Source organism: Diadema antillarum, unplaced genomic scaffold (genome assembly GCF_040938485.1).
Source record: "Diadema antillarum isolate AM-2024a unplaced genomic scaffold, OU_Dant_1.0 scf00000071, whole genome shotgun sequence".
In the NCBI taxonomy this organism is placed as follows: domain Eukaryota; kingdom Metazoa; phylum Echinodermata; class Echinoidea; order Diadematoida; family Diadematidae; genus Diadema; species Diadema antillarum.
The window spans coordinates 13,750,390-13,777,883 of NW_027270960.1; the positions used below are offsets into that span (position 1 = coordinate 13,750,390).

Below are 27,494 nucleotides of genomic sequence, written 5' to 3' on the forward strand. Positions count from 1 at the left end.
TTACTTAAAGACTGGGGTAAAAGTTTCGGGATCATTTAGAAGGGGGCCTAAAGTATAGTCCTAAGAATCCAGAGCTAGAATCGGGGTGAGGCTCTGGTTGATTTAGGGGGCCAGGCTCTGTGACGGCATTATGGTTTGGAAGTGAACTCATTCGTTTTACGTATAGGAAGTACTGTAGGATTAAGGATGGGATGGTGGAGCATATGCAAATGAAATGCTTTCTATCCTTTTATTTTTGTGTAGACTCAATTCCAGCAGCAAAATCCATACATGGCCTAGCTGTGTAGACACTCTGTCTGCAGGGATGGCGCAGTTTTCTTAGTCTTTGAAAAATATAATATGATTGCATAAAATATGGTATTCATTCTTTTTTTTTTACATGATTGTGTATGATGCAGACTTACAAGGCAATGACTATATCAAAAGAAAGTGATAAATTGTTTCCTATCAAATTAGTAGGCCTATAAGATTACCCCCAATAATGCATATCAGACAACATATTGTACAAGAGCAGGCAAAATCTCCATTGTGAAGTGATAGTAGTGGCACAGTCCTATTTGATATAGGCCTACTCAGTAGATGCTACTGCAATGACACAGAACTACTTGTGACCAATATCAATACTCGCTTGACTTTGTAATGACACACCACTGTGCCAAAGTCCTATAGGCCTAATAGCCAAAACATTAACAAGCATGGATAATTTATGCTTTTCTTAGATTTCTTGTGAAAAATAATTTCTTTAAGATTTCTTTTCTTTTCTCTTCCTTGGAGCATAAAGCGTGTCTTTAAGTTTGAGATGGACAAGTGTACGTACGGCTTGACGTCGAATCCAGATCAAGCACCCAAAAATAATTGTTATCTTTCTCCTTATATGAATTTGCTACTGGTTGTGAGCTCCTCTAAGTTGAGGCAGCCGCAGCAGTATTTATCTGTAACAAAAGATTCCATCTAGCTAAAGCTTGAGAAATCAAGCATTTGATGGTTCCTTTATATATTCCGCTATCGAGTAATGACCCACTGCAAGATACACAAAGATATCTTCTGCTGCAGAGACTTGTATTGTGATTTTGAAGGACAAATGTGTTTTGTGAAAATTGTGCATCAAAATCTAGAGTTATAAAAAGGGTTTTTGAAATTCTGCCCATTGAGAATATTTTTTTTTTAAAGAATAAGTTTGGAATCTTGTATCCACATTCCTAAATTCCACTGACCTGAAGAGACAAAAAGATATAAGGAAAGCCCTGAAAGGTAAGATGAGAATTTGGATGGGATGGGCAAAGTGCTATTTATTTTGTTGTCGGACATATTCACTGAAAAAAAAAAAAAGATTCTGAAGTGCCAGAAAACGAATAAAGGTGCACACAAATGGATTATTTTTAATGCTGTACAGTGATATATCGTGTAGTTCTTTTTCCAGCGGCTCTGACCTGAATAAATGACAGATTTGTTGAGAACAAAATATTATAGAGGGAAAGAAAGGCAAAATTCTTATTGTCTTTCGAAGGACATCATTTGAAAATACAAGGCCAACCTCTGGTCTTTTCTAGCAGCTGTGGTATAACATTTGGCAGTTGTGAACAGCCTGTCATGGGGCCTATAAAGCGATTTCTAGGGAGAAATAAATCAAAGGAGTGACCAGTTTTGGCATTCTTATTTCGGTGATTGCAGCAAGAGGTACAGCAGGGGTATAGAGGCAGATACCTAGCTAATTTTTGGTGAAGCGCATGGATTATATCTTTCCTTGAAGCAGTCATGTGTCAGTGAAAGTAATCTGAGATGTTGAGGAATAACTGCATTCCAGGAGTGGAGGAATGTTAAGGCACAAACTAAAACCAAAGTTTTAATCCATTCCTACATTTTATGGTGGATAATCATTGCACTCTAGCAGTACATTCCATAGTGAACATCCCAGAGCTAGAGGATTCGCCACTACTCCTGAGCTTACAGCCACCGAGAGCTTAGCTAGCTCTAGGTCTAGTCCTCTGCCCCCCCCCCCCCTTCCCCACACTCGCTGAGAGTTGTCAGACGTCATTTCTCCAACCCCTGCCTGACTCCCGAACGAACGGCTCCCTTACTCGGTGGAAGCCAGCCAGCCAGAGATTCTGCCCATGATAGCAGGCGTGGGGGGCTGTCATTTTGCGGGAGGGAGAGGTTGCCAAGAGGACGCGCTCAAACCAACGTTACCTACTTCCCTGGGAGACCGCTCGGACGACTTCTCGTTTTCCTGTGTACTTAGATGCATTGCAACAAGTGATGTGCACATCTGTGTTTATTCTATGCACCCATGATTTCATAAACCGCATTTCCATAAACTCGGACCAGTACTCAGCCACCTCCAACCCCATATTGTTATTTTCACACATTTTCGTGTGATTCCAGCATCACCAAGGATTCTGAAAAATCAATATCTCAGGCAGGGGAACGAAACCACATGCAGCAGATTTCACAGACTCTTAGTGGACGGAAACAAAAAGAATGAGAAGTTTTCATTTCAGATTATTGATCTGAGCCTCGTTTATGCCGGAGACTATCTGGGAGTGCAGTGTTTTGAGCAGTCTCTGTGAAGTGGATTTGTGATTTTGTCCTTTGCCAGTTACGTGTGTTTGATTCTCGTCCCCGTGGAAACTTAAGATAGATGCCGTCTTCGTTCTTGTTTCTCCTAAGTTGAAGGATATTGTACGGACATCATGAGGAAGCTGAAGAAGTGGTTCATGCGTCACAAACGCAACCGCAACCCCAATGCCCCCGTAAGTAGCTGCGTGCCTGCCCTCTCCTCATGTATCATGATTGTCTGATAAGGCCTAATGTGTTTGAAAGGATTATTATCACACAGTGGATCTGTTGTTTTGGGGAAGTTTACGTCTATCTGTAGCAGCCATACATTCCTGAAACCTTGACAATAGTGTGGTCAAAACTAAAGAATGTTGAGGTGTACCTGTAAGTGAAAGATTATGAAGGATATGAATGACTATAGACCTTGTAGGCTGTTTCTCATCAAAAGATTGACCTTCAGGTCACAATCTCCTGAAATTGCAGTTGCTTCCAAATTTCTTGTTACGATGTATTTTAGATAAATACCTTCAGGTAGGGGATCTACTCTTTTGTAACATACCTCAATTGTGGGGTTAAATAGATCTAAACTAATGTTTACCATGTGGTAAAGCTGTCTTACATATTTCAGTGAAAAGACTCTGGTTGCTAAAGATTCACAGAATTTCTGTTTTGTCAAATTGTATGAAGAAAGCTGGTAGCTGTTGAAAGCTGTTTAGATGATGCAATAAGCTGATGTGATATTTATGATATTAGTCTGTTTACAATTTAAGACATTTTACCCCATGGCCATTGGGAATAAGGATCTTGTAGAAAGTCTGGATATTATATTTTAGTATCTGTTCGGGATAAACAGATAAACTGCAACATGTCAGTATGGAGTGTTCTTGTAGAAAGGCTAGAATGTTGTAGAGTGCTCCTAGCTCATAGAGTGAGTGACTGCATTGATTTCACATCATCCTGCTACTTTTAAGTCTTCTTGTTGTTGTTTGTCAATAGATATTATTCTATTGTCACTTCAATGGGCTAGCCATCCTTGTTGACATCGATGTCAAATGTCAGAAGGGTACTGCTGTGTCACAAAAATTGTCCCATTCCCTTGAACAGATGCATTGAGGTGCAAGAAAGGATCCCATAATATTGCCTGTCAATGTAACAGGTACCATCTCTGTTTGACGCGTGCCCAGATTGTCAGTGGTGACTAATGCGCAGTAGCACATAAGGTTTACATATCGCAGTGCTGTTACGTCTTGCGGCAATAATGGAGGAAAAAAGCATTGATGGACATTGAGGGTATGACGAGCGACAGTAAGGAGCAGTTGGCCGCTACCTATCAAGGCTTTTCGCTACCCTTAATATCAGAACAATGACAAACTTACAGGGAGTGAAATTGAAATGCACTTTTGTAGCTCTCAGAGCAAGAAGGACCTTGTATTCAACTTTAGACCCCCATCCTTCCTTGTGGCTACTGTCACAGATTGAGCCACATGTGTCCTCCAGGGCTAAAAGGGTGTGTCTGTGTTCAAATCATTTATTTTAATGATTTGTCCTTTTAACATATACAGAACTTTTATGAAGTCATGTTTCTTAATGTAATACTCCTTTAACAAATAATTGAAATGTTTAACATTCATCAGTCGCTATGAAGTATGACCCTTTCTGAACTCAGAAATTACTTTCAGACTCAAGCCTTAAAGGGATCGTACAGTTTTGGTTGAGACCTAATTTCAGGTTTCTAACATTTTTTGATGAGATAATGAGAAACCTCTTACGAAATATGAAAAAGCATGTAATTCTATGAGGAATTCAACGTTTATTTGATGAAAATTGGCTTTGAAATGGCTGAGATATCCAAAAAAAAGCGATTCTAATAAAGTGTGGGACCCACACTTTATTATGATCACTTTGTTTTACTTTGTTTTTGGATGTTTCAGCCATTCCAAACCCAATTTTCATCAAATAAACTTTGAATTCCTCTTAAGATGGTATGTTCTGTACTAGAGTAAAATATCCCGTTTGCGGCAGTTTAAGCATTGTTAAGAGTTTTTCCAACTTGTACACAAATCAGGCAATTTATTTTCAACCATTTCATATATCATAGACAAGATTATTCATTAACGCAATTGTTTTCATGAAAGAAATTTACCATTGACCAACGCAGTTTTCATGATTTACCAGGGCAAAACCCGGCACAATTTTCGCCGATAAGGGCGATATGCGACGTAGTATTTCTGCTTGCGGCACGATGTACAATCCCTATGCAATACGCGCGTGCTCCGCGATCTTTAGCTGAACGCCTTCACATGTCTCGCGAACATTGCGTAAGCGCCAATTCCCATTGCGAAAGCACGTGAAAATAGCGTGCGCACATGCATTGGCCGCAAACAAGATCGCAATTCTGGCGGTTTTGTTGATGTCTTTCTCGTGTCTTTCTCATTTTTTTTGCGATGGTAACATCCACTTTCCGAAAAAAATGGCGGCCCACATCGGCTCGCGAAAATTCTATTTTACGTGAGGATATGTTTTCAAAATCTATGAACATCGAGAAAACGACAAAAAATCCAGTTTCTTGGACCATTGTTTCTTAACTGTTATGTTAAGAAGTACCGAAAATTTCATTTTGGATGCGATATGTTGTCATTTAGGTGAGAAAATTTCACTTTCGTCAGAGATCGTGCCCATTTTATCGGTTGGTTTTTTGTTGATTGCTAGCGTGTTAGTATATATGTAGTGTGCATGTAACAGTGCAATGCTGTGTTTAGCTGTATATTACCGTGTATGTTGTACCTGCCGCGAACGGCTGCACGGCCGCTTACTGACGCAGTTACTCTATATAATAAGTGTTTTCTAGGTATCTCAAAAAAGTTAAAGGCCCAATTTTCATCTCCACCAATACTGTACTATCCCTTTAACATAAGAGTTTGAAATCAGTGATATTCTTAAAAGACAGACACACACAAGTATGGATAGCCCATGATACTGAAAAGGACTGAGGTGATTTTACATGGTGAGTTGTGAATTGAGCCAAACACCCTGGGTGCAGAATGTTTATGGCATGGTGAATGTCTGTCATTAGTTAAACAATACAAGAGAGAGAACTTCTGCAAGCAAACCATTGTTTTTCAAACATCAGTCCATCTGCCTGCAATAGGCATATAAATATATTTAGGCATATTTATGTCTATGTACATATGGTAGCTTCAGAACAATGCAGTGTACAGATGTATTTTCTCTCACACTCAGTCTTTAGCTATGGATACCATAATTGTTTCATTATCTACCGACAATACAGATATAAGAATATGAAATACATTGTAAGATGAATTTATGCTTGCAATAAATGATATTTGTTACTAGATATTCATTCTTTAAATAGTTGTGAAGGGTGCTTACACTTCTGTTTATTGGCAACAAAATATAATGGAAAATGGATGCAGATGTGGAAGCGAAACAAAGTAATGGGCTTCAATCTATTCATGAAATGACAATTGTCAGTCACAAACAGATTCAGTGAAAGGGAAGTTATCCTAATAAGGATTTGTTCTGTCAAATCAAAATAATTGGAGGCATGCTTGCTGCAGCGTTATGAGGCAAGTTCAGTCATTTATTTCTCCTGTCATGGTGGGGGTGAGGGAATGTGCTGGCAGGAAAAGAAAAATGCAAAGATGGAAATTGAGTATGATTATGTAATGTGAATTGGGCAGAGCCTCTAACCCCCCCCCCCCCCCACACACACACACAGGCACCCTTTTCATCTGTAGTGTTTATCACCTATGCGTTTGTCATACCTTGGGTTGTGTAAACCCAATTAGATGCAAATTATGCCCAACAGCTGCTATGAGGAATATAAATCCGGGAGATCACGAACCCATCAAAGAATTGTGGAGAGCATCGTGAGATTAAGGAAACAATGATTAGTCATTATCCAGTTATCACCTACAGGTGTTGTGACGAGGTGACAAGTGACAGATCTCATTGCATATCAAATCACATCCATATCCACACCGCCCCCCCTTCCTCTATTTCCTGTAACCTTCTAAAGTAGGTACATGGGACATTCAAGATATTTATGTTTGCTCTGTACACATACATTTGTAGAGGATACTTTTTATTTTACTTTAGCCCGTTTAGGACGAGTCCTAAGTGTACCCGGGCAAGTATCTATGGGAAATGACCAGCCTGTCCTCAACGGGTTAATGATAGTGAGTGGTCATCCCAATTGTGCAAATTATGTGATTGTCACATATTCCAATCATTTAAAATGACAAATGTAGTGATGACATTACTGGTAAGATTACAATGTAGCTGCAAAATAGCAGCCGCATGGTGGTACTGACTGTACAGTCAGGATGGTGATAAGAATGATAATGACTATAAAAAATAAGCCAGAAAAGAAACACACTTTTGCTGCAGTTATATTGCTATCCCAATATAGCCCTAAATGCTTGGTGAATCTTGTTAGAAAGAGAGATGTACAAGAGATGAGAACATGATTAAAAATAGCAAAAATGACAATAGTCTTTATCATATTTTTACACAAGAAAAATTTAATGTCTCAGTGTTGAGATAGAATATCAATATCCCACTATGATAATTTGTAGTGAATGTCAAAGAAATTAAGGAAAGATCACATCTCCTAGTTCATTGAAACCAGTAAAATCAGTTGAACCAGGGAGGCAGTCAAACTACATGTATATCACCAGTAACTGTGTATTTATGGATTCTCTTGCAGACAGTCTTTACAGAGTCAATATATTCCATGCAACAACAACAGCATCAATGACAACTTACGGAGTTCAGAGTAAGGGTGACACATTCTCCCCCCCCCCATCTTATATGAGATAGCTAGAGCAGTGTAAGTTGCTTAATTAGCAGACCAGGAAATGATCCAAGCATTTACAGCTCGTACCCCCTGTCAGAAACGACTCTGAAGGGGCACTGACACTTGTCACCATCAGTCACCAAGACACGGACTAGCGAGTTGTCTCTACAGATATTCAGAAACAGATTAACTTGTCGTAGAGAGAAAGTGTTAATAGGGATAAGAGGAAGATAGAGAGAGATGTCTTGAGACGTTTTGAAAGAGAAAGAAGACCTTTTGCCGGGCGACTTGGAGATGTGATCTGAGAGATGCTAAGTCAGAATTAAGCCCGTAGATGAGGAATGAGATATGAGCGGGAGGGTCTCATACCCCAAGAGTCCGTATAAGCCTTTCTGCATGTGATGATACTTTAATCGATGCGCCTCTCTAGCATGGATGATCAGAATTGGGCTCCAGTTGTAAGCCCTGATCAAGGTGAATTTTGAAACTTCTGTCCCCCTCGCAGACGCTCCTTGATCGAGATGTCGCGGGAGACGCGCTTTAGCGAAGATTTGGGGAAGGAAGGAAGTGAAATATTAACGTTACCCAGACAACGGTCTTAATATCAAGACCGTGCCAAAACAGACAGTATTGAAAATGAAGCAATTATCAACCAAAACGCATCAGGCTGGGAACAGATGGGCGGCGAGAATGATTTGCTGCGAAGAACTGATATTGATCAGTCCTTATTATGCCTTTGTCACAGCTGTTGGTGGTTGTTCCTATGGGAAGGTTGTCTGTTCAAAGTAGTGTCTCTGATTTGCCAGCCTGTTCAAATCCACCTGTGCCTATAGCAACTGGCATCAGAGTAGACCTATACCGTGTGCCAAGTCTGGACGCTCATCCTCACCATGAGGACAGAATCCCATCAGGAGCGATCCTGAAGACCGCTCCACAGTTGTTGTTATTATGCCACAGACCAATCCTACTGGAGTTTGGACCACAGAGTCACCTGGTTGGCACACCTTTATTGTGGCAGGTGTTCATATAGCGATGCAAGATGATAACATCTGAACCACCTCAACACACTGAGGACAAACTGATTTTGTTTTAATAGGCATTTCCTATAGACATCTGCCCGAGTATACAGGGACTAGTCTTTCACGTGTTATGAGGCATAGTCATTGAAAATTAGGAGTTAGATCTTACATCACAGTATGAACTGTAGAGCAAGAAGTAGGCCTGTGCGTACAATAGGACTATTTGATGCATAGATGGTGATATTTAAGAATGTTTTCAAAATGCCCATTTATACAGCAAACTTTAATTCTGAGCTCAGCGGAGCTATGTTACAAAAGCTTGAAAAGGATCTATGCCCTCTCTCGATTAAAACTTTTAATCTAACAGAAGTGGTCTTCCAGCAAAGTAAAGTAACATTCTACAGAGCATCCTGTACAGCAGTCAACAGAGAGAGAAAGGTCAATGTCTTTCAACACAAGTTAGGGAGTAATGGCAAATCACCTGGGGGCAAACCAACAAATGGCTCCCCACTGTGTTGAGAATGTTTTCCCTTATGTTATCTTGGAATGTCAAAATGGCTTTTGGTCACAACAGAATTAACTACAAAAGAATTTTCTTTTTTTCCTCACGGGAGAAAAGTGTCTGGATTTCTCCTGATTAGTGACTTCACGTTTTTTTGTCTTTTTTAAAAAAAACATTTTTCTTTTAGTTTTCAGTGGGGTAGATAGACTTAAAATGCATATTCATTCATTTGATTATTGATGAATATTTACAATGTTTGTTATCTTCCTGTCTGATCTCTGTATTTGATTAATGATTGATTGATTTTTTTCTTTGATTTGCATTATAGTATAAGTTCTATTGCAGTGATGATGTAGAAGAACCATCATAATTTCCTTTCCAAGTTGTATAAATCTGACCTAATCTAATGAGGAGGATTTTTATGCCTCTGCCATAAAGTTATAGCCAGAGGCTTCTTTTTTTTTCAATTAAAAAACGTTAATAAATAAATTTTAGTAAGCTTTTATGTTGAGGTACAGTTATTAAAATTAGAGGAATAAGAGCTTTATTTGGACAGAACATATAAAAAGAGTCAGCATTGAAATAGGCTAATTTAGTATCAAATAGTGTTTTATCATATTGAGTCACACAATGCCCTTTGTAGTAATTGTACATTGAGCTTGTGACAGAATAGCAAAGTAATTGTAAAATTTATGCCATGTGTTCACTGAAGTGAATTCCAAGTGGTGTAGGCCTACAAGCAATCCACTCAGAGAATTTATTCAGCTTCTGGAATCCACTGCCACCAAGAATCGTGCAGCTTGATATGTTGAAGAGCAGGCTGTCACGTCACTCGCAGCTTTCAATTTAGGTAGATGTTACGATCAATATTTAATACCGATCTCGCTCTCTGCTTTGTGCATGAGTGCATACGCTGGATTCAAACCTGAACTTCAATGCCTGGCTATAGGCATGATGGGATATGGTCTAATTTGTCAAAAATACCCTCTGCGCATTGTTGCCCACAATATGTTTGAGCAATCTATTATTTAAAAAGCAGTTGGGGCTCGTTATGCTTTCAAAAGTTCATGGCCGAGTTGATTTTTGTTTCTGAAAGTCAGTGCAATGGGTCTCTTTTGTTCATTTGTATTTTTATCGTTGGGCTTTCGTCAAACATCTCGTTACCATTGGCAACCAGTCCGGAAACGATGCCAAAGATAGTTTGAAATACTGGTCCCGAGAGAGTAAGCTAAGATAGTGATGAACTCCATGTTGATTTGAATCAATGAAACGACAGATCAAGAGGGAGACATGCGGGCAGAATTTAAATGCCAACCTCACTAGTCGGCTCTGTGGAGATAGATGTGTTTTTATTGAGCTGCTTAAATGATGGAGCTGTGATATTAAACAAAAGGGATGAGCTGAAATGAGGGAAATATATGACCCAGGAATGGCAAGGACATAGAAATGATGGAGTTAACAAGATTTTGATGACAATTTGACTTGCGCCATCATTCAGACTGTTTTTGCTTGTTTTGTTTAGTTTGTTTTTTTTTCTGATTGCGATACAGTATGTTTGTAGCTGAGTTTCAAGTGTTTGTGATTCTGTGCATTACTATTTTTTTTTAAAGACAAAGTAATGAAAATTCCTAAACACGTGAAAATGAATTACCGGTGCCCTTGATCACTGAAAACAATCAGTTGCACTTCTCCAAAATAGATTTGTAATATCAGGCAGCTATTGTAATTTGCAGTGTGAGGACTGAAATGAATATAATGTGTGTACTTCATTAAATTTCAGCACATGCCACTGAACTTTTGGATCATTTAGCCTTTGTTCAACTTGTAGCTTGAATGCAATTTCTTTAAAAAAACATTCACAAATGGTGCACATATGTTATTTATTCTATTGTCTACATTATCAATTCTTTTCTCCTTAAGAAATAAAAAGTTTGATGGAACAGAAACCTCCAAATACCATGGTGATATTGGTTGCTAATTCATGTAGACTCACTGCCATTCTAGTATGACTGGATGTGAATTGAGTTGCATGAGATTTTATGATGTCAATGAAAATATATTTCATACTGGCTACATTAAGAAGTACAATTTAACAGTTTCAGTAGAGTAAATTGTCACTTCAGAGAGGAAACATAATTCTCTCTGAAACCAAATTACTTGCATACTGTACCAGATCTATATCCATAGGATTTAAACCTACGTGTACAATTGTAATTGGCATGGGTATATTGATTCTGCTTTGTTGTGGAGATACATAATCCCTATTTGTTATGTGAATTGCATAACTGATTGGCAAAATGAGAATTCTTCAAATTAATATAAAGACAAACAAAATATCATCACACATTTACTGGGTGAATATCTTTAAATGTGATTAATCTTTATACAAACAGCATACTTACAATGAGCCTTGGAGAGTTAGAAAAAATGATGAGGTGAGATTGGGCATTTATGCAACATGACTACAAAAATTCCAGTATCAAAAAGCAAATCCTCTCCAAAATTGTATCAATTTGGTAAGAAAAAGAAAAAAAAAAACCCTGCCGAACAGTGCAAAAATTATCAAAATTGGATAAGAAATGAGGAAGTTTTGACATTTGGAAATTTCAAAATTTTTCAGAAAACTTTTTTTTTGGACCAGTCGTTATGAATATTTATTCCAGCAAGTTAATGATGTGAAGAAATGTGAAATGTCAAAATGTCACACATGTATCTTCCTTATTTCTTATCCAATTTTATCCATTTGGAGAACATTTTGTATTGTAAAGGGATTTTTGTTCTCTTTCTTTCAGAGTGTATTTATTTTGGGGTGGATTTCCTCTTTAAGTAATCAGAAGGACAAGTAAATATTTGAAAAACAGCATAAGCGCTCTCAGTGACAAGCCAGCAGACCTTGCATATGTAAACAAGCATGTTGCATCCCCCCCCCCCCCCTCATTGAATGTGAAAGAACCAATGGATATAGGAGTGCATATACCAATTTAGAAGCAAATGATGATCTAAAATTTTTTTTTACTGTAAAACGAGGAATGTTCGCGTGCATTTTAATTTCGCGAATTTCGCAAGAGCAAAAATTCATGAAATTAAAATGCATGTTAAAGTTCTTGTCTACACTATATGCATTGATGATTGAATGTTAGAGGCAACTCGCGAAAATTACATGCCACGAAAAAGGCCGTCAGCTCCAATTAGCGACAATTTCATGCCACGAATATATCTTGTTTTACAGTATATCCAGGCAGAGAATATAGAGGGGGAAGCCATCAGTGGAATAGCTGTGACCTATGTGGGCTGGATGACACTTTAAAGAGACAGAGATTAGGTATGCATGGGAGTCTAATAGGAGAGATAAATTCCTGTCAAGAATTTATTCTAATTGACCTCTGGCGGGATTAACTATAATTACAAACATGTAGCATGCCAGAGTGATATCACCTTGATTTGAATTATATTTTGCTAGGGAAAGAGAGAGAGTGGGCAGCTCAAAAGCATTATTGGTCATGGCAGACTTGTAACATTAGGCAATTTAAGCATTATATGGGAGAGGGTATATAATTAGAATTAAACATAGGGAGTGAAGTAGCTCACACTGATACAAAGAATCCAAGGCTTATGTATCTGATGTGAATGGGGGAATGTCAAGCTGTCTGGACACACTCATTGGTTGAAGACCATTTCCATTCTTTTCACTAGAGTCTGTGATGAATGACCTCTTCAATTGGACATGCTTTGATAAGAATGGTATTGAATGTATTCAATTTTGATTCACAGGTAGCCACAGACATATTACACCAGTCTTGTAAATTGAGCATTTACTCTTAATGATATTCAACTAATTTGCCAGGATTAGACTATTGGGAAATGTTAGTGGAGCCTGTAGTTATATAAACCTTGGGCCTTGGGTTATTTTGCAGCAGAAATTGTCCTATTGTCCTTGGTATCACTGTGCCTTTTTGTCCTGTTGTTCTTTGCTGCAGAAATTATTGTCTTGCCATCATTAAAATTGGCAACTCCAGATTGTACTGCATACTGAGTAGTCTACATCACAGAACGATTAGATGAAGTGATTAAATCTACTCACTATCCACAAAAACAGAGCCTAGATTTAGAAACAAGAAATGCCTATTTGATATTTGAGATGGAAAATGTTTACTAAATCTGTCTTCTGATATGTACAGCCATTTTGAATGTCAGTCATAAAGTTGCCTTTGGAAGAAAAATCATTTGAGGCTGTTAACGATTTGGAACCAAATGAAAAACAGTATATTTTTAACCAACACATGACTCAAATGGAAGTCCACCCTGTGAAATATCAGTTATGAATAATATTCCAAGTTATAATAAAAAGATACTGTATCATACTACAAAAATATGATATCTTGGACTTGATGGTTTAGGTATGCATAATGAAGATGTAACCATAGATATCTTGATCATATTGACTGTTGTTCCTTTTCAAATCAACCACAATGAACTGTGTGCATCTACCCTATTAATATAAACAACACAATTTTGACGGCATGTATTGAAAGTTGAATTTCTGCCTTTGGCCAAACCTGTACATCTGGTCTGAATATTTTTTATAGGTGTAGGGCTAACATAAATGTAGCAAAAGTCAAATCAAAAAGAGTAGGTCCCCTATACAGTTTGTCAAGATATCTAAAAATAGCAACAATAAAGACTAATTCCTTTTAAGTGCTGACAATCAATCTAAATCACATGTCTCTCCTTGTGATCAGCTTACAAAACATGTTTTGCAGTTTTTGGTTCATGTTATGCAACATCACAGCAATGGAAAAAAAAATAAGCAAGCTGAATGTCTTTCATTCCATTGTGGGAGTACAAACTAAATGTCAGGAGATTCAATCAATCTTGTCAAGTCTAGAAAGTATCACCCCCCCCCCCCTTGAAAGAAATCAAAATACAAGCAAACATCAAATTTATATAGCAAAGGAAATGAAAAAGGAGATTGAAAACAAGTCTCTTATTGAGTTAATCAAACATGCATGGTGTAAAAGCGTGCCTTTTGTGGTTGCATGACAAATTGTTCTTTCCGTGGGAGGTACAAGTAGTGCTAACCTCCTATGCCGTGGAGCTCACCAGGCTGGAATTAAATTGTGTTGTCCCGAATTTCCTCGTATTTGTAGGATATTTGCTGAATTCCTGCCACTCTTGCCCAGGTAGAGAGAAAAGAGAGTTTGGTGAAAGGATTGCTCGAGGTGTTATGATAAGGCTATTGTTGGAAGGAATGTCAGCCTCTTATGAGATATTGTCCTTCCTTTATTTCGGTCCTTGGAGCTCAGAGTAAGCCCACAAGGATACTTTGGCATTAGCCGTGTTACTCCCTTCGGGAGACATTTTAAACCACTTGGTAACAAATTTTAAGTGGAGTGTGTTCAAGGTGTGATGTGAATTCTGCCATAAAAAAAAAGCTTTAAACTTTATCTACACAAGCAGCAGGATGCAGTTCTTAACTATATTTAATGGGAATTGGAGTAAAGAGTTCTCAGAGTCGAGTTCAAGGTTTTTTTATGGGTTGTAAAATGACTGATTGGGTACCCTGCAGAGACAGGGGCTGAAAGTGATGCCCATACATCATAAATAATTTGAAGTGATGGAAAGTTTGTAGGTTGGGTCTCTCTTTCTCTGACCCAGATCACAAAGTCCACATTTTTTAAAAATCATTTTAAGTAGAGAATGATTTACGGACTAGTAGTATTTTATGTTTCCACTTGTTTGTAGATTAAGACACCTTTATGTAATACGAATGCCCAAAGGTAACGTTTCACACCTTCAAGAGAGCTATCGGCCGTAGGTTTTCATTAAGCTTAGGGCCTCTAACTTTTCAAGCAATTAAAGTTCATGATAATAATTAATATCAACACAAGGAAGAGATTTGCTGATGTGATGCTGGACATTCCATCTACCCTAAAGTTGATGTCGCTTCTATCGTGAACAAATTTGCTGCTGTCAGAGGGTTATTTTAGGAGTGCTTTTTAAATTCTGCCTGGTATGTTTCATGGCATAGATTTTCACTTACTGGGTCATTAAGCAGTGCTTTAAAGGGGATGGCTAGTAACCGATCAGTGGGAATCAGTGGGAATGCTGAGGGATGATTGTTCCAATCCTTGTGGGATTTATGTAAGAGTACATTATATAGGCCTATCTACTGTTGTGTGAAAATTATTTGCTTCAGAACGGTCTCATATTCAAGTAATGTGCAGATTAATGCCCCGTCACTGACCAGGGACGCTTACCTGGAAACATTAAACTGCACATTACTTGAATATGAGACCATTCTGAAGCAAATAATTTTCACACAAGAATAGATATAATAGTGTACTCTTAAATGAATCCCACAAGGATTGGAACAATCATCCTCCAGCATTCCCACTGATTCCCACTGATCAGTTACTAGCCATCCCCTTTAAATGAGACTTTGTTTGCATATGATGGATAGTAAATATATATTCTTTGGTTTCATATGATCTCAAGAGAAAAAGCAAACTTCTAGACTTATTTATGTTTCTGTGCATTTGTGAAATGTTTCGGGGGTGGGGGGGGGGGTGGGGGGGTGGGGGGGAGAGTTGAGAGAGTGGTTACAGAACATTTTCCTGGCTTTATCTATCTTGTTTCCTTTAAACAATTCCCAGTTTGTCACTCAATCATGATGAGGTTAATGCTAGTCTTGAAAACAAATTTCAAAACCGTTGGCTTTAGAGTATCGAAGTGATGATGCTACAGTCTTTTGTTATAGTGTGAGTTGGGACCAGGTGCACACATAAACACTCGAGCCAAGTAAAGTTGTTTATAACCAGTTTTCAAGATGATGAATGGTGATGTGAAAACATCACACTTTAAAACTACTTGGTTAACTTTTTGTCCGAAACTATAGTGGAATTTCATTATGGCTACATAATATGATTTTCACAATTAAACCCCCCCCCCCTACAACAACAACAAGAACAATTTAGTCAATGTAAGTTGGCTCTGTGGGAAACGCTGATCGCGATTCCATCTGAAATCAGAAGAGAAAAAGAAAAAGAAAAACAACAACAACAACAACTAAAAGTAGATTTCCAAACTTAACTGTAGCCTTGGTTTGGGAAGCTGCATTGTACGCAAACAGGCATTTGTATGTTTTCCCCCGGGTCTGCAGTAGCCACTGTGCTGTCATGTGGGTTACAATGAAGGCCTATTTAGTCACACACGGTGCACAACATTTAATGCCTGTCTTGTCCCGAGTTCTGTTAATAACAGATATTGCTCACTCTTCTCCTTTCCCCCTTGTCTCTTTCATGCTGGCTGTCTGTTGACTACCATTGCTGTTGTCATCCAACAGGTAAGTACATTAATGTGATGTGTTCTCTAGTGTTTTTATCTATTTACTATAGCAGACCTCCCAAACACTCTGAATTTGGAGGAAAGAATCTGAATTTTGACCATTCCCAGCTCTTATTCAGTAGGAGTTTCTTATCTTTCTTGATAATTTTACTATACACTCCTATGAGAACTGTTTTTTCCCTACCTTTGAGCCAAATCATCCTTATTTTTCAGTCAGAAAGATGGGAGAGGGGGTCTGCTATATTAATCATTAAAAGAATCTTGATCAGTATCGGGGAATACCCCTGAGGTGATATCAGCACATCTGAGCTTCTATCTCTTCCAGCGTTTGCTGTAGATATCATTCTTTCATTTGAATGACCTTGTGGTGCTCAGCTCAAATATTGAACAGAATTCCAAATTCCATTAAGATTCCATTAATGTCATACATTTGTATTATCAATAAACAACAACAACAACAAAGCAAACAAGAGTTGTTATGCATTTGTGGCAGTGATATTTCTCAGTGGTGTGAGCAACACAGGCATACAAGTGTGTTAAACTTCCATCACTGTGATATCTTCATTTTTCATGTTTTGATTGGATTAAAAGCATCATCTCACCATCGTGCTGAACATTATGCATTAGAGTCACCTGGAAGATAAGTCTTCTGGAAAAAATTAGCGTGGAATTGATTAACACAGAGTATTGAAACAATCTTCGGCTATGTGAATTCTTTCATATGGGCCTCAGGATGCATTTGCAGCAAACTTTTCTGGCTAGAAACACGGTTTTGAAACCATGTTTTGTGGTTTACTACTTCTTGTAAGTGGTAGTGATTTAATATAAACATGGCTTCAACACATGATTTTTCAAATGCACTGTGGAGGTACAATTCAAAACCATGTTTCTCTAGAAAGAAGATTTTGTATTTTTTAAAAACTGCAGCCGTGATCTCAAACATGGTTTAAATGACATCACAGTTGCTAAATTGCCCTGTTTGACCTATTAATTGTCAAGATTATAGTGCACATATTGAGATGTACAGTGGTACAGTGCAGCTACTAGCTAGCAAGATGCATGCTGGGTAGAAGCTCTTGCCTCGCTGACTGAACATGTTTCAAAACCACGTTTTACATCCAGCTCCTTCTTTTTGTGTTGGAAAGGCAGCATCAGTAATTTCAGAGAAGCCAATTCCTTCAGATCTGACGGATATAGATTTGTTCGTCATGTTGCTTTGGGCTGTAGAAGTTTCCTGCTAGAAGAAAAAAAAATCGTAATATCAGATTAAAAGATATAAGAGTCACCCACCCACCCCCCCCCCAATCCCTTTAAGAAAAATGGGCTCCAAAAATCAGCGCCTTACTGTTGATCCTTTTCTATGTCATCTATCAACCTGATGTCTGGCGCATACAGTTCTCCAGTCACATACATTCTCTGGCATTCCAGCATGCATGTTTTCACTGTCGCCAGACTTTAACCCTTCCCCCTGTGTGTGCTTTTGACAAATCTCTCCGCCGTCAACTTAGATCGAGCACCCACTCGATGGTGAACTTACAACTTATGGTCATGTACATTTACATACTTGCAAGCCGTAATATTTGTGTTGACGTTGATGTTTAAGGTTGTGTTTGAGGAATTGACTCAAGTACTCGTGTTGTAGTACCTTCTTAATGAATGTTGCCATTTTGGGATAGCGGTTATGAGTCCCAAATGTATCTTGTATACTCACCTCTCAACCACTCTTAAAGTCATTGTCCTTGTTTGGAGATCTTGTCTGAAATCATTTCAGATGTTTGTCAATGTTTTCTATGTCTGGCAAGTTTGCTCAGAATTGCAGGAAAGAGTTACCTTGTGACATTTTGTTCATTACTGTAATAATGTGTTGGTCCAGAGCCTTTAGAAAATTGTCATTTTTTTATGTGTCTTTTTTTCTTTCTACAATGCCACAATGATGCTTTCTACCTGTGGTAATTCAGAATTGCTAAGCTGTACGCATGTGTCATCTTTGAGAAAAGTTCAGATGAAATTGGTGTGGTGTCTAGTTGATGCAAAGGCCAACGAGGAAGACCTTTAATCTCCTTTCATTTCTCTCTCTCAACTGAAGAGTCAAAGATTGGAGTACTTGGGACACTTTTATGGCAGGATGCAAAAGTGGAAGATAGAGGAAATGTAATTCAATTGGGCATTTTATAGCTCTTCGGCATTGCCCTTTTCAGACGAGTTCGCAGTCATTTGTCAAATGCCTGTAAAGTGTCTGCTGGAATATTCTGAGATTTGCTCTAGAGTGATATTGTAATGCCCAGCTACGATCCAGCGGGTACGGCAGTCACATGTGACCAGAGGTAAACATATTCAATGCCAGAGCGCTTTGTGCGTGCTTAGTGGGAAGAGTAAATAGTGCCTGTGTGGTGGAAAATATTGCTGTAAATAAGTGATTGTTGTGAAATGTGGATAAAACCTTGCGTCAGAAGATAAAAAAGAGAGAACACTCCGTTACCATTCATTTCCGGGGGAAGTGGAAATATCTAAATGCAGTGACGAGGTGCTCAGTGGTTGTATCCGTGTCGCTTGAGTCACTGTGCTCTGTTTGTTCCAGGGAAACTTTTTTTTTATTCGTTCATGATGTCAACAAATTCCAATCTGTATTCTTTGTTGGAATTACTGAGTTGGCATTTGTTTGTTTGTTTGTTTTTTTTCCTTATCTGCCTACGTGTATCCTCAATGTCCCATTCTTTGCGTATCATACAATGAGCAAATATACACAATTGATTTTGGGAGAGAATGCAATTACTGTTTCTTTTTAGTCATGGGTGTGCTGGCCTTGATCATAGCATAGGTATGCATCAAAATAAATCCATGTTTTTTTGCTTTCATTGTCTTTTTTCAAACAAATAGTCACTTTGAAGTTTCTTATAAAGCTAAGACTAGAGTAAGTTGTAACTTTTGATATTAAACATGTAGCTGACACACATTTAATGTCAGCTACAATGCATTGATGTTTTCACATTGATTGCAATGTTGTGGGAGAGAAGACATAGAAATTACTGTACCAGGCGTAGGAAGACATGTATGCAGTAACGAGAGATCCTGTATTTGCATTTTTTTCCCAAAAAAGTTTGGGGCAGACTATGGATATTTCGAGGAAAATCTAGGTAGCATAATCTTTCCAGGAACCACTGTACTTATATGCTCACAAAATGGCAAAAAGTAAGAGGAAAAACTGAAAAACAGTGCATTCTGCATTGTTGAAGCCATTCTGATTTGGTGAAGCCACTCTTGCTGAAAAAGAAAAAAGCCGGAGAAACGACGTGAATAGGTCCCTGACGAGATTCCGACTGACGCTGGGGTTGTTGTAGGGCTGTCTTCTTCTGTTCTGTGGAATGCGGAGGCTCTCATCTTTTGTGTTACCCTATTGTTTGGTCTTCTGTTGCCTGCCTATTGTGGCTGGCCCACCGGAGCAATGATGTGTGGCCAGATCCACAGAGCAGTAAACATGCTAATAACCTTAGCATTAGCTCCATAATGCATCGTGTTGGTTGAGGAAAACGGGTTGTTCTTGTTCCCATTGACCCGGTCCAGTGCAGACTGTGGGTTCTGCAGCATATCCACTGGTCAGGATTAATTTTCCATGGAGATGTTTAGACCTGCTCTTGTATATTAATTGGATAATTTTGTGCCATTGACTCTGTCACTCTAAGTTATTGTACGTGTGAGACTGGATTTTGCACCTGCAGCTCAAAGGTAAGAACAACCAAGAGAGTCCTGCACATTAAAAAGCTTTCCACGTTTGTGTAGATTTTTGATTCACAGTAGGACAAGTAACAAAACTGCATTTAGAAGCTCAGTGCAGAACTGTTGATGTGTCTTGTAGAGGTTGCAATCAATATGTGAATGTCAGTGCCCATCGAGTTAGCAGTAAAATGATCATGTGAGGGTGAAAGTAAGGAACATATTTTGCCTAGGCTCTTACATTAACTTCCCTGATGTGGCTGAAGCAATAGAAATATGAAGACTACTGGGGTATTTCACTGTTTAATCAGCTCTTCTCGGCTCCTACTCTCTTAGATGAATATCAAACAGATCCGTTGTTTGACAATCACATGCAATCGTTCCAAGTAAACTCAAGAGAATCAGGAGTTCATATGCATTTGCTATCATTCAAAGCCCACTCAGGTTTTTTTTCCCTTGTTTACAGCTTTACTATTAAAGCCATGTACCAAAGTTCTGTCACAAAAACAAATTATATAAGTTATAACAAATGCATTTGTAATTACATTTCTGTCATATATTTCCATAATCTCATGAAATAATTAATACCATATTTTATGTCCATATCTACACTTTGCATACAGTATACATGTACGTCCATTTTAGCTTGCCAAAATTTCTATTCAAGTACTAAAAGCATGCTTTGTGCAGTGTACGTGCTGGTTTACATGATCTAGGATTTGTTATAATCAGTTTCATCAAATATTTACAATAAGATCAGCTTATTTTGCATAATTATTTGTTTTCTGGACAGTTTTCTTTTGAGTACAAGATGAGCTTGTTCTATTGTATAATCCATTTCAACAATAACTCACCCTATGGCTCTAAACTGCCACTTTATAGGGTACTGAATAGAATTATGATCTATGACCATTTTTTTTTTGTGTGTGTGTACATGTGTAAGAATGCCTTTTAGAGCAGTGCCACAAAAGTCCTGCAGTGTTTGAAAGCACAAACAAGTATATAATAGGGCTATGTCATTATATCAAATTCTCTTACTGTCACTACTGTCATCTTAAGATAAAATGTTATCAAGTTTATCAAGTGGACTACAAAGTACTAGAAATGTGAATGCCTTGGAAATAGTATGAATACATAATCACCATACTGTGTGAGAACTGTACCAAGCATGCCTTTAGTACTTGAATAGAAATTTTGGCAAGCTAAAATGGACGTACATGTATACTGTATGCAAAGTATATTATTGCGCCTTTGAATGTTTCTGTGACAGATATATGGCGCCATATATGGCGCCATACAAATGCTGTGGATCATCATCATCATCAACTCCTATGATACAGAAACATACCAGTGACAATTTGCTTTCTGAAGATGATTATAATCCTTTGTATTGCATGTTATTAAAAACAATACACAAGAGGGTGTATATCATTGAGCTTGACACAGATGGGGAGTATTCGGCATCAGAGAGCTCTGGAATTCAGTACCGATGCTTTCTAAATCCGTCAGATTACGGTCTCCAAGCTCCAACTAAATCACTTCCGGGCGATCGCACGTGGCGATGTGGACAATCTGCCTATCAAATTGGTCTTGATCCTCTGTTGAAGTTTTTGCGGGCCCTGCGTGAGCATCCACTTGAACTCCAAGGAAACAGTGAAGCATGAAAGGATCTTTTCCATCTGCTTTGCTGCAGATAATGGAAACTAAGCTCAAGTACAGTGAGCCATAAAAGAAGATTATACATGTATACTTAGTGAAATAAGAAAGAAGTGGGGAAAAAAATGTAGATCAACTTTCAAGGCTTCCAAGATGCCAGTGATTTCTTTTTCTCAAGTGATTTGTGTCTAATCTTTTTATTTGTTTTTCTTGAAAATGAAATTCAACTTTTTATTATCAACAATTTCTTCACAGACGTGTACAAAGTATGATTAGATCCTGATGACAGTTTAATACTTGATTCTTATACAGATTTTAGCCAAGTTTTGTTAGCATCATGCTTATGATTTCAAGCAGAAGTTTCCTATTGATGCCAGATGTTACAAATAAAGCTAATAAACATGCATTTGGTTTTAGAATGCCTTGATATATTGCAATAAAGCAAACAAATCAAGGGAATAAATCAACAAATATCATTATGTGGATGCATTGAACTTTCGTGACACTTTCGAATGGAAACACAAAGAAAATTTTGGCTTGTTTACATTGATATACACTAAATTTAAAACTTGGACTGCATACATGTACGTGTGTATTTCTCAAGGCTGTAAAATCAAAAGCCTAACCTCGGTTTTGCAGTGGGGGTGGGAGGATGTATGCTTGGCTGATTACTTTGAGATTCAATGTAAGAACTCCACACCAACAGCTGAAATTCGTTTATTTTTCTTTTTGTGTAATGGTTGAAAGATAATCACACATCTTATGTTTTAAAAAAGGTGTGATTTTTACTCAAACTGAACAAGTGACTGTATAATTAGAAATGTCTTGAACTTGTGGTACAGAAAAAATTACTCAATTCCTGGCACTTGAGCAGCGAATTTGAGTACCTGTGTAAACTCATGAAAAGTGTTTCATTGGTGGATTGGTTAGAATTGAATGTCACTTCAAGAACTCTTACTGATGAAAAAAAAAAAAAGGAAGGACGAGAGTCCCAGGGTGTGTGTTTGTTTCACTTCGTCAGTGGAGCATGGAGACAAATGTAACATTGTATGGCCAACTGATATAGACTGTCTTGATTCTGTTTTGGCAAGAGATTTGGTCAACACCCAAGGCCTGCCTTCTGCCTCCTCACGAAGTCATGTGCACCCTCTACGTGACCAGCCTCAACAAGGGGGGCAGGCTACACCCCCCAATGTCTTGCGAAGTGAAATGTATATTGTCTTCACTAATCCAACCTTCTCTCAAGACCCGCAGAACATTTCTTATCTCCATTTCATATTTCCTCTTCTTCGCTAGAAAAGATTTTCCCTCTGAGTGCATGCCAGTGGGCCGAATGTGAGAAGTACAGACTGTACATGAAGAATTTGATTGCAAAACGTATTAAGTGCCATTATTAAGCATTTCCAAGTTAGTCTGTCATCAGATGGAGCAAAATTAAACCTTTCCAATGATACCTCACTTGTTCTATAACAAGGAATATCCTCAAAGTTATGTTTAAAATTATGTAATATTTTCTTATTATTGTCTCTGTTTTTTAGCAGCTTTGACTGCAAATATCTCTAATTGCCATGAATGAAGTTAACTCCTTTTGCAATCAAACTCTTCCCATATGGATGCAATCAATATCTGAGCCAAGAGTTCAAATTTCCTCTTCTATGATATGGTGAAAGATGTGAAATAGAAAGGAGTGTTCTTATTTCTCCCTATATACTCCCCTATCAATTGCAAGGCAGTCGGAAGCTCGGGATCATTCAAAAGAGCCATGTTTAGTTTCATTGCATGGTAGTTATTTCTCCCGCCGGTTCCTTGCTGGTTTGTTCACGAGCATCGTAGGCTTTGCAATCGGCAACACATTTTGCAGAAACACGTTTGGCTAGCTACCTCTGGAGATGAGATAAAAGAAGTCACAGCAGTTGAATTGGATATGCTTGGCAAGTGCAGGACTCGAGCATGTCGTGTCTTCTTCTTCAAAAAAACAGCTGTAGCTATTGACCGTGAACTTGAGCATATGATTTGGATGTATTTGAGCTAATGTTCTGCTGTTGGAAGGAAAAAGAGGTGCATGTATTGCCAGATGTGATGTGGAAGATGTTTCTTGAGTCAGTGTTCATAACCAGTGAGAGAAGCAGACTAGGGGGACATAGTGTCAGCCCTGGACCTCAGATGTGAGAGTTTTATTGTGGTATAGCTGAGACAGCTTCCAGAGATCGTGCCGGCCCTGCGAGGTCCGTTAAGAGACTCAATCGAAGGACTTTTCGTGATGTCTGTGCTATGTGCCGCATCCGATCATTTCGGAATTCCCCTTTGGGCGCACTGCCTGCTGTAAAGCGCAGGTGAATGGCTCCTTCCGTCAGACGACTATCTTGTAGATCTTGAAAGGTGGTTTGGAAGAGCGTGACGTTGAAGGTGGTCACGATGCCTCTTGGCAGGGAGTTCGTCCCCACCTGCCACTGCTGGCACAGATGTCAGCTCCTGAAGGGCATGTACTACCTCACCTTGCAGGAGGAATTAGTGGCATTTCATCAGGTACGCTAAATAAATAACTTGCAGCGGGATCACCATTTTAGATTAGTTTATCTCTCTGATCACTGTGATGCACACATGGTTCCAACTATAGGTAGTTCCTGTAACATATCAGAATTCATAGATGTTTCTTTTCCAACAGCCTAAAACTTTATTTATCTGCTCCTACCAATTAATTTTCTGAGGCAGGAATTCACTTAGCATTCCTCAGTTGTTGCTAGGTAGGGCAAGCCTGCATAGAATTTAAAGGCATTACAAAAAATAGTATATTGAGCCAGTCATTATTGATTGCTTGTCTTATTTCCTGAAATATGTAGTATTACTTGATGATTAATTATTCCCAAATACTTTATTCACTTAGATTACTTAAGACAACTATAAATGAGTAATAAAAATATATATTTTTCCTTTGTTCTTCTTCAACGTTATCCTCCCTGTCTGTAATAAAATGATTGTGCTATAGAGTAAAATATCCCGTTTGCGGCAGTTTAAGCATTGTAAAGGGTTTTTCCAACTCAGGCAAATCAGGCAAATTATTTTCAACCATTTCATATATCATAGACAAGATTATTCATTAACGCAATTGTTTTCATAAAAGAAATTTACCATTGACCAACACAGTTTTCGTGATTTACCAGGGCAAAACCCGGCACAATTTTCGCCGATAAGGGCGATATGCGACGTAGTATTTCTGCTTGCGGCACGATGTACAATCCCTATGCAATACGCGCGTGCTCAGCGATCTTTAGCTGAACGCCTTCACATGTCTCGCGAACATTGCGTAAGCGCCAATTCCCATTGCGAAAGCACGTGAAAATAGCGGGTGCACATGCATTGGCCGCAAACAAGATCGCAATTCTGGCGGTGTTGTTGATGTCTTTCTCGTGTTTTTCTCATTTTTTTTTCGATGGTAACATCCACTTTCCGAAAAAAATGGCGGCCCACATCGGCTCGCGAAAGTTCTATTTTACGTGAGGATATGTTTTCAAAATCCATGAACATCGAGAAAACGACAAAAAATCCAGTTTCTTGGACCATTGTTTCTTAACTGTTATGTTAAGAAGTACCGAAAATTTCATTTTGGATGCGATATGTTGTCATTTAGGTGAGAAAATTTCACTTTCGTCAGAGATCGTGCCCATTTTATCGGTTGGTTTTTGTTGATTGCTAGTGTGTTAGTATATAAATGTGTAGTGTGCATGTAACGGTGCAGTGCTGTGTTATAATACGGTATATTACCGTGTATGTTGTACCTGCCGCGAACGGCTGCACGGCCGCATACTGCCGCAGTTACTCTAATTGGAAATGAACCAATTTAGTCAATACACACCCTTTATGCTTTAGATGTGTCAAATTGTGATTTTGTGTGTGTGGTGTGTGTGTGTGTGAGTGTTTATGAAATATGTGAGGCAAGCATGTTGTTCATTCTTTTTGGTAGAATTCCAATATTTTTGAGCTATGTGTGACTTGCTAAGGGTATCAAGGTGATTAATGAAGATTATGATTCACAAACAGGATAGATATTTCAGTTGGTAAAACACCAACATTTGATCGTCAGCAAATATTACACACTCTAACTTCACAGTGGCACTCAAGTGTGAAATAATTCTCTGTCTGTATGTGTGTGTGTTTGTATGTATGTATGCAGAGACTCCAACTTTCCCGTTTTCGACGGGAGATCTCCCGCCGAAATCCCTTTTTTGCAAAATCTCCCGTTCTCCCGCTTGAGATTTAATTTCTCCCGCCCTGGCTCTGTGTCTCCCGCCTGAAATGAATTCTTACTTAATATCATTGTATGTTGAAAAAATAAGCCGTAGGCCTAGATAAAACGAGAAAGCATCTAGAACCCTAGAGCAAGGAACTTCGCGCACATCAAATTGGAGTCTCCCGTTTGCTAGGGGTTTCAGGCGGGAGAATCTCCCGATCAGAAGGTGCTTGGGGTTGGAGTCTCTGTGTATGCGGGTGTATGAATCACTGTTCTCTTCTGTCATTTTCCGTCCTCTATACACTCACCTGTCACTCCGACTCGTGAGACATTTTCACACTGTCTTGTTGTATGACTGACAAACAATGAGACAGACACATAAACTTTGTCGGTGTCAGTAAAAGAGCTTTTTATTTTACCTTGGGGAGTGACGTTGGTGAGTGAGGCCATAGGAGCCAAGTCATATAAATTCATTCAAGATAAATATTTGTCAGACATTTCATGCAGAAACAGGGGTGCTGGTGGGGAAGGCGTTGACAGAGGATGTGTTTGGCATGACATGTAGTACAGCGGGCAATATTGAAATGTTTGCTACGTAAATTTGTTTGATTTACAACAAGACGTACACTTATACGCCAATCTCATGTCATGACTCTTAGCGTGTCCTAAAGAAATGTTCTATGACCAAAAAGGAAAAACCAAACAAAAAGTAGTAGGCCTATGACATTGCAACACCCGATAACATGCCAAATGTTTTTCGATAGTCTAACCACATTGTTTAAGCCTTTATTCATTATGCAGTAACACATACTGATAATAATAGCCCTGTGGTCACAGAGTGTGGGTAAACTTGTTTTATGAATATTGATGTCTCATTATTCTAGAGTGTGCCTGTATTGATTTACACCAGCCTTTTTGCATGCTCGATTGATCCAATGTGTGTGAAGGAGATAGTTTTTGCGTAGTAGTGCATTCTGGGGGTGGAATCCCATAGTGCTTTTAGAGGTGCAGCCTCTTGTTCTTGAGCTGCCATAGACCAATTAGCAGGTAGGGATGGTTCAAATGACCCCGCAGATTAAAACCATCAAGAACAAAACGATGTAATAGCTATATATTACCGGCTTGATGCAATCCAACTTGTCTTTAATATGCAATTAAAAAGCTCCCTTGGATGTTTAGTACCCTGTAATATTCTTTTATTGTAACAGAAAAAAACTCATTAGGTTGTCCTTGTCAGACGCCCTCTCTCTGTCCATGTGCAGAATTTATCTCTGAACCAGATTTTTCGAAATCCTGACATGTTCATGTAAACAGTTTTTTTAACTTCCCTGACAGTATTGAAAACAGTTTGATAGAGAAGACAAATGCTATCATCTCTATTGATCAGTTATACTGTTTTTAATGTTTTCTTTGGTCTGTATGTGTCCCTGTTATCTCCCAGATAGTTCATGTTATTTTATGTCTGAAGTCCTTGTAATCTGCTCGGATCGAAAGCTCAGGCCCCTTTTGACTCCATTTTTTTCCCTTTCTTATCTGGATAAACCTTTTGAAGGAAGGCTACACATGCTCAATTCCACGACCTAAATTTCCAAGGGTAGTGATAAGGACAAACACATGCAGCCCATATCAGGCATTGATATTACCATTGTTAATGCGTGC

The 27,494-nt window shown here is 38.5% G+C and overlaps 1 protein-coding gene across 2 annotated transcripts in view; it reads left to right on the forward strand.

The window, feature by feature from the left end:
• The window catches only part of LOC139717051 (uncharacterized), a 129,805-nt gene that overhangs the window by 75,645 nt on the left and 26,666 nt on the right, over positions 1-27,494 (forward strand). Inside the window, exon 1 of one of the 2 annotated variants that reach the window (XM_071628561.1) lies at positions 2,103-2,750. The exons of the other annotated variant lie outside the window; for it this stretch is intronic. Coding sequence (XP_071484662.1) covers positions 2,691-2,750 — 60 coding nt within the window. The 5' untranslated portion in view covers positions 2,103-2,690. Of the gene's footprint in view, positions 1-2,102; positions 2,751-27,494 lie in introns of those variants that run through there. 2 annotated transcript variants of the gene reach the window in all.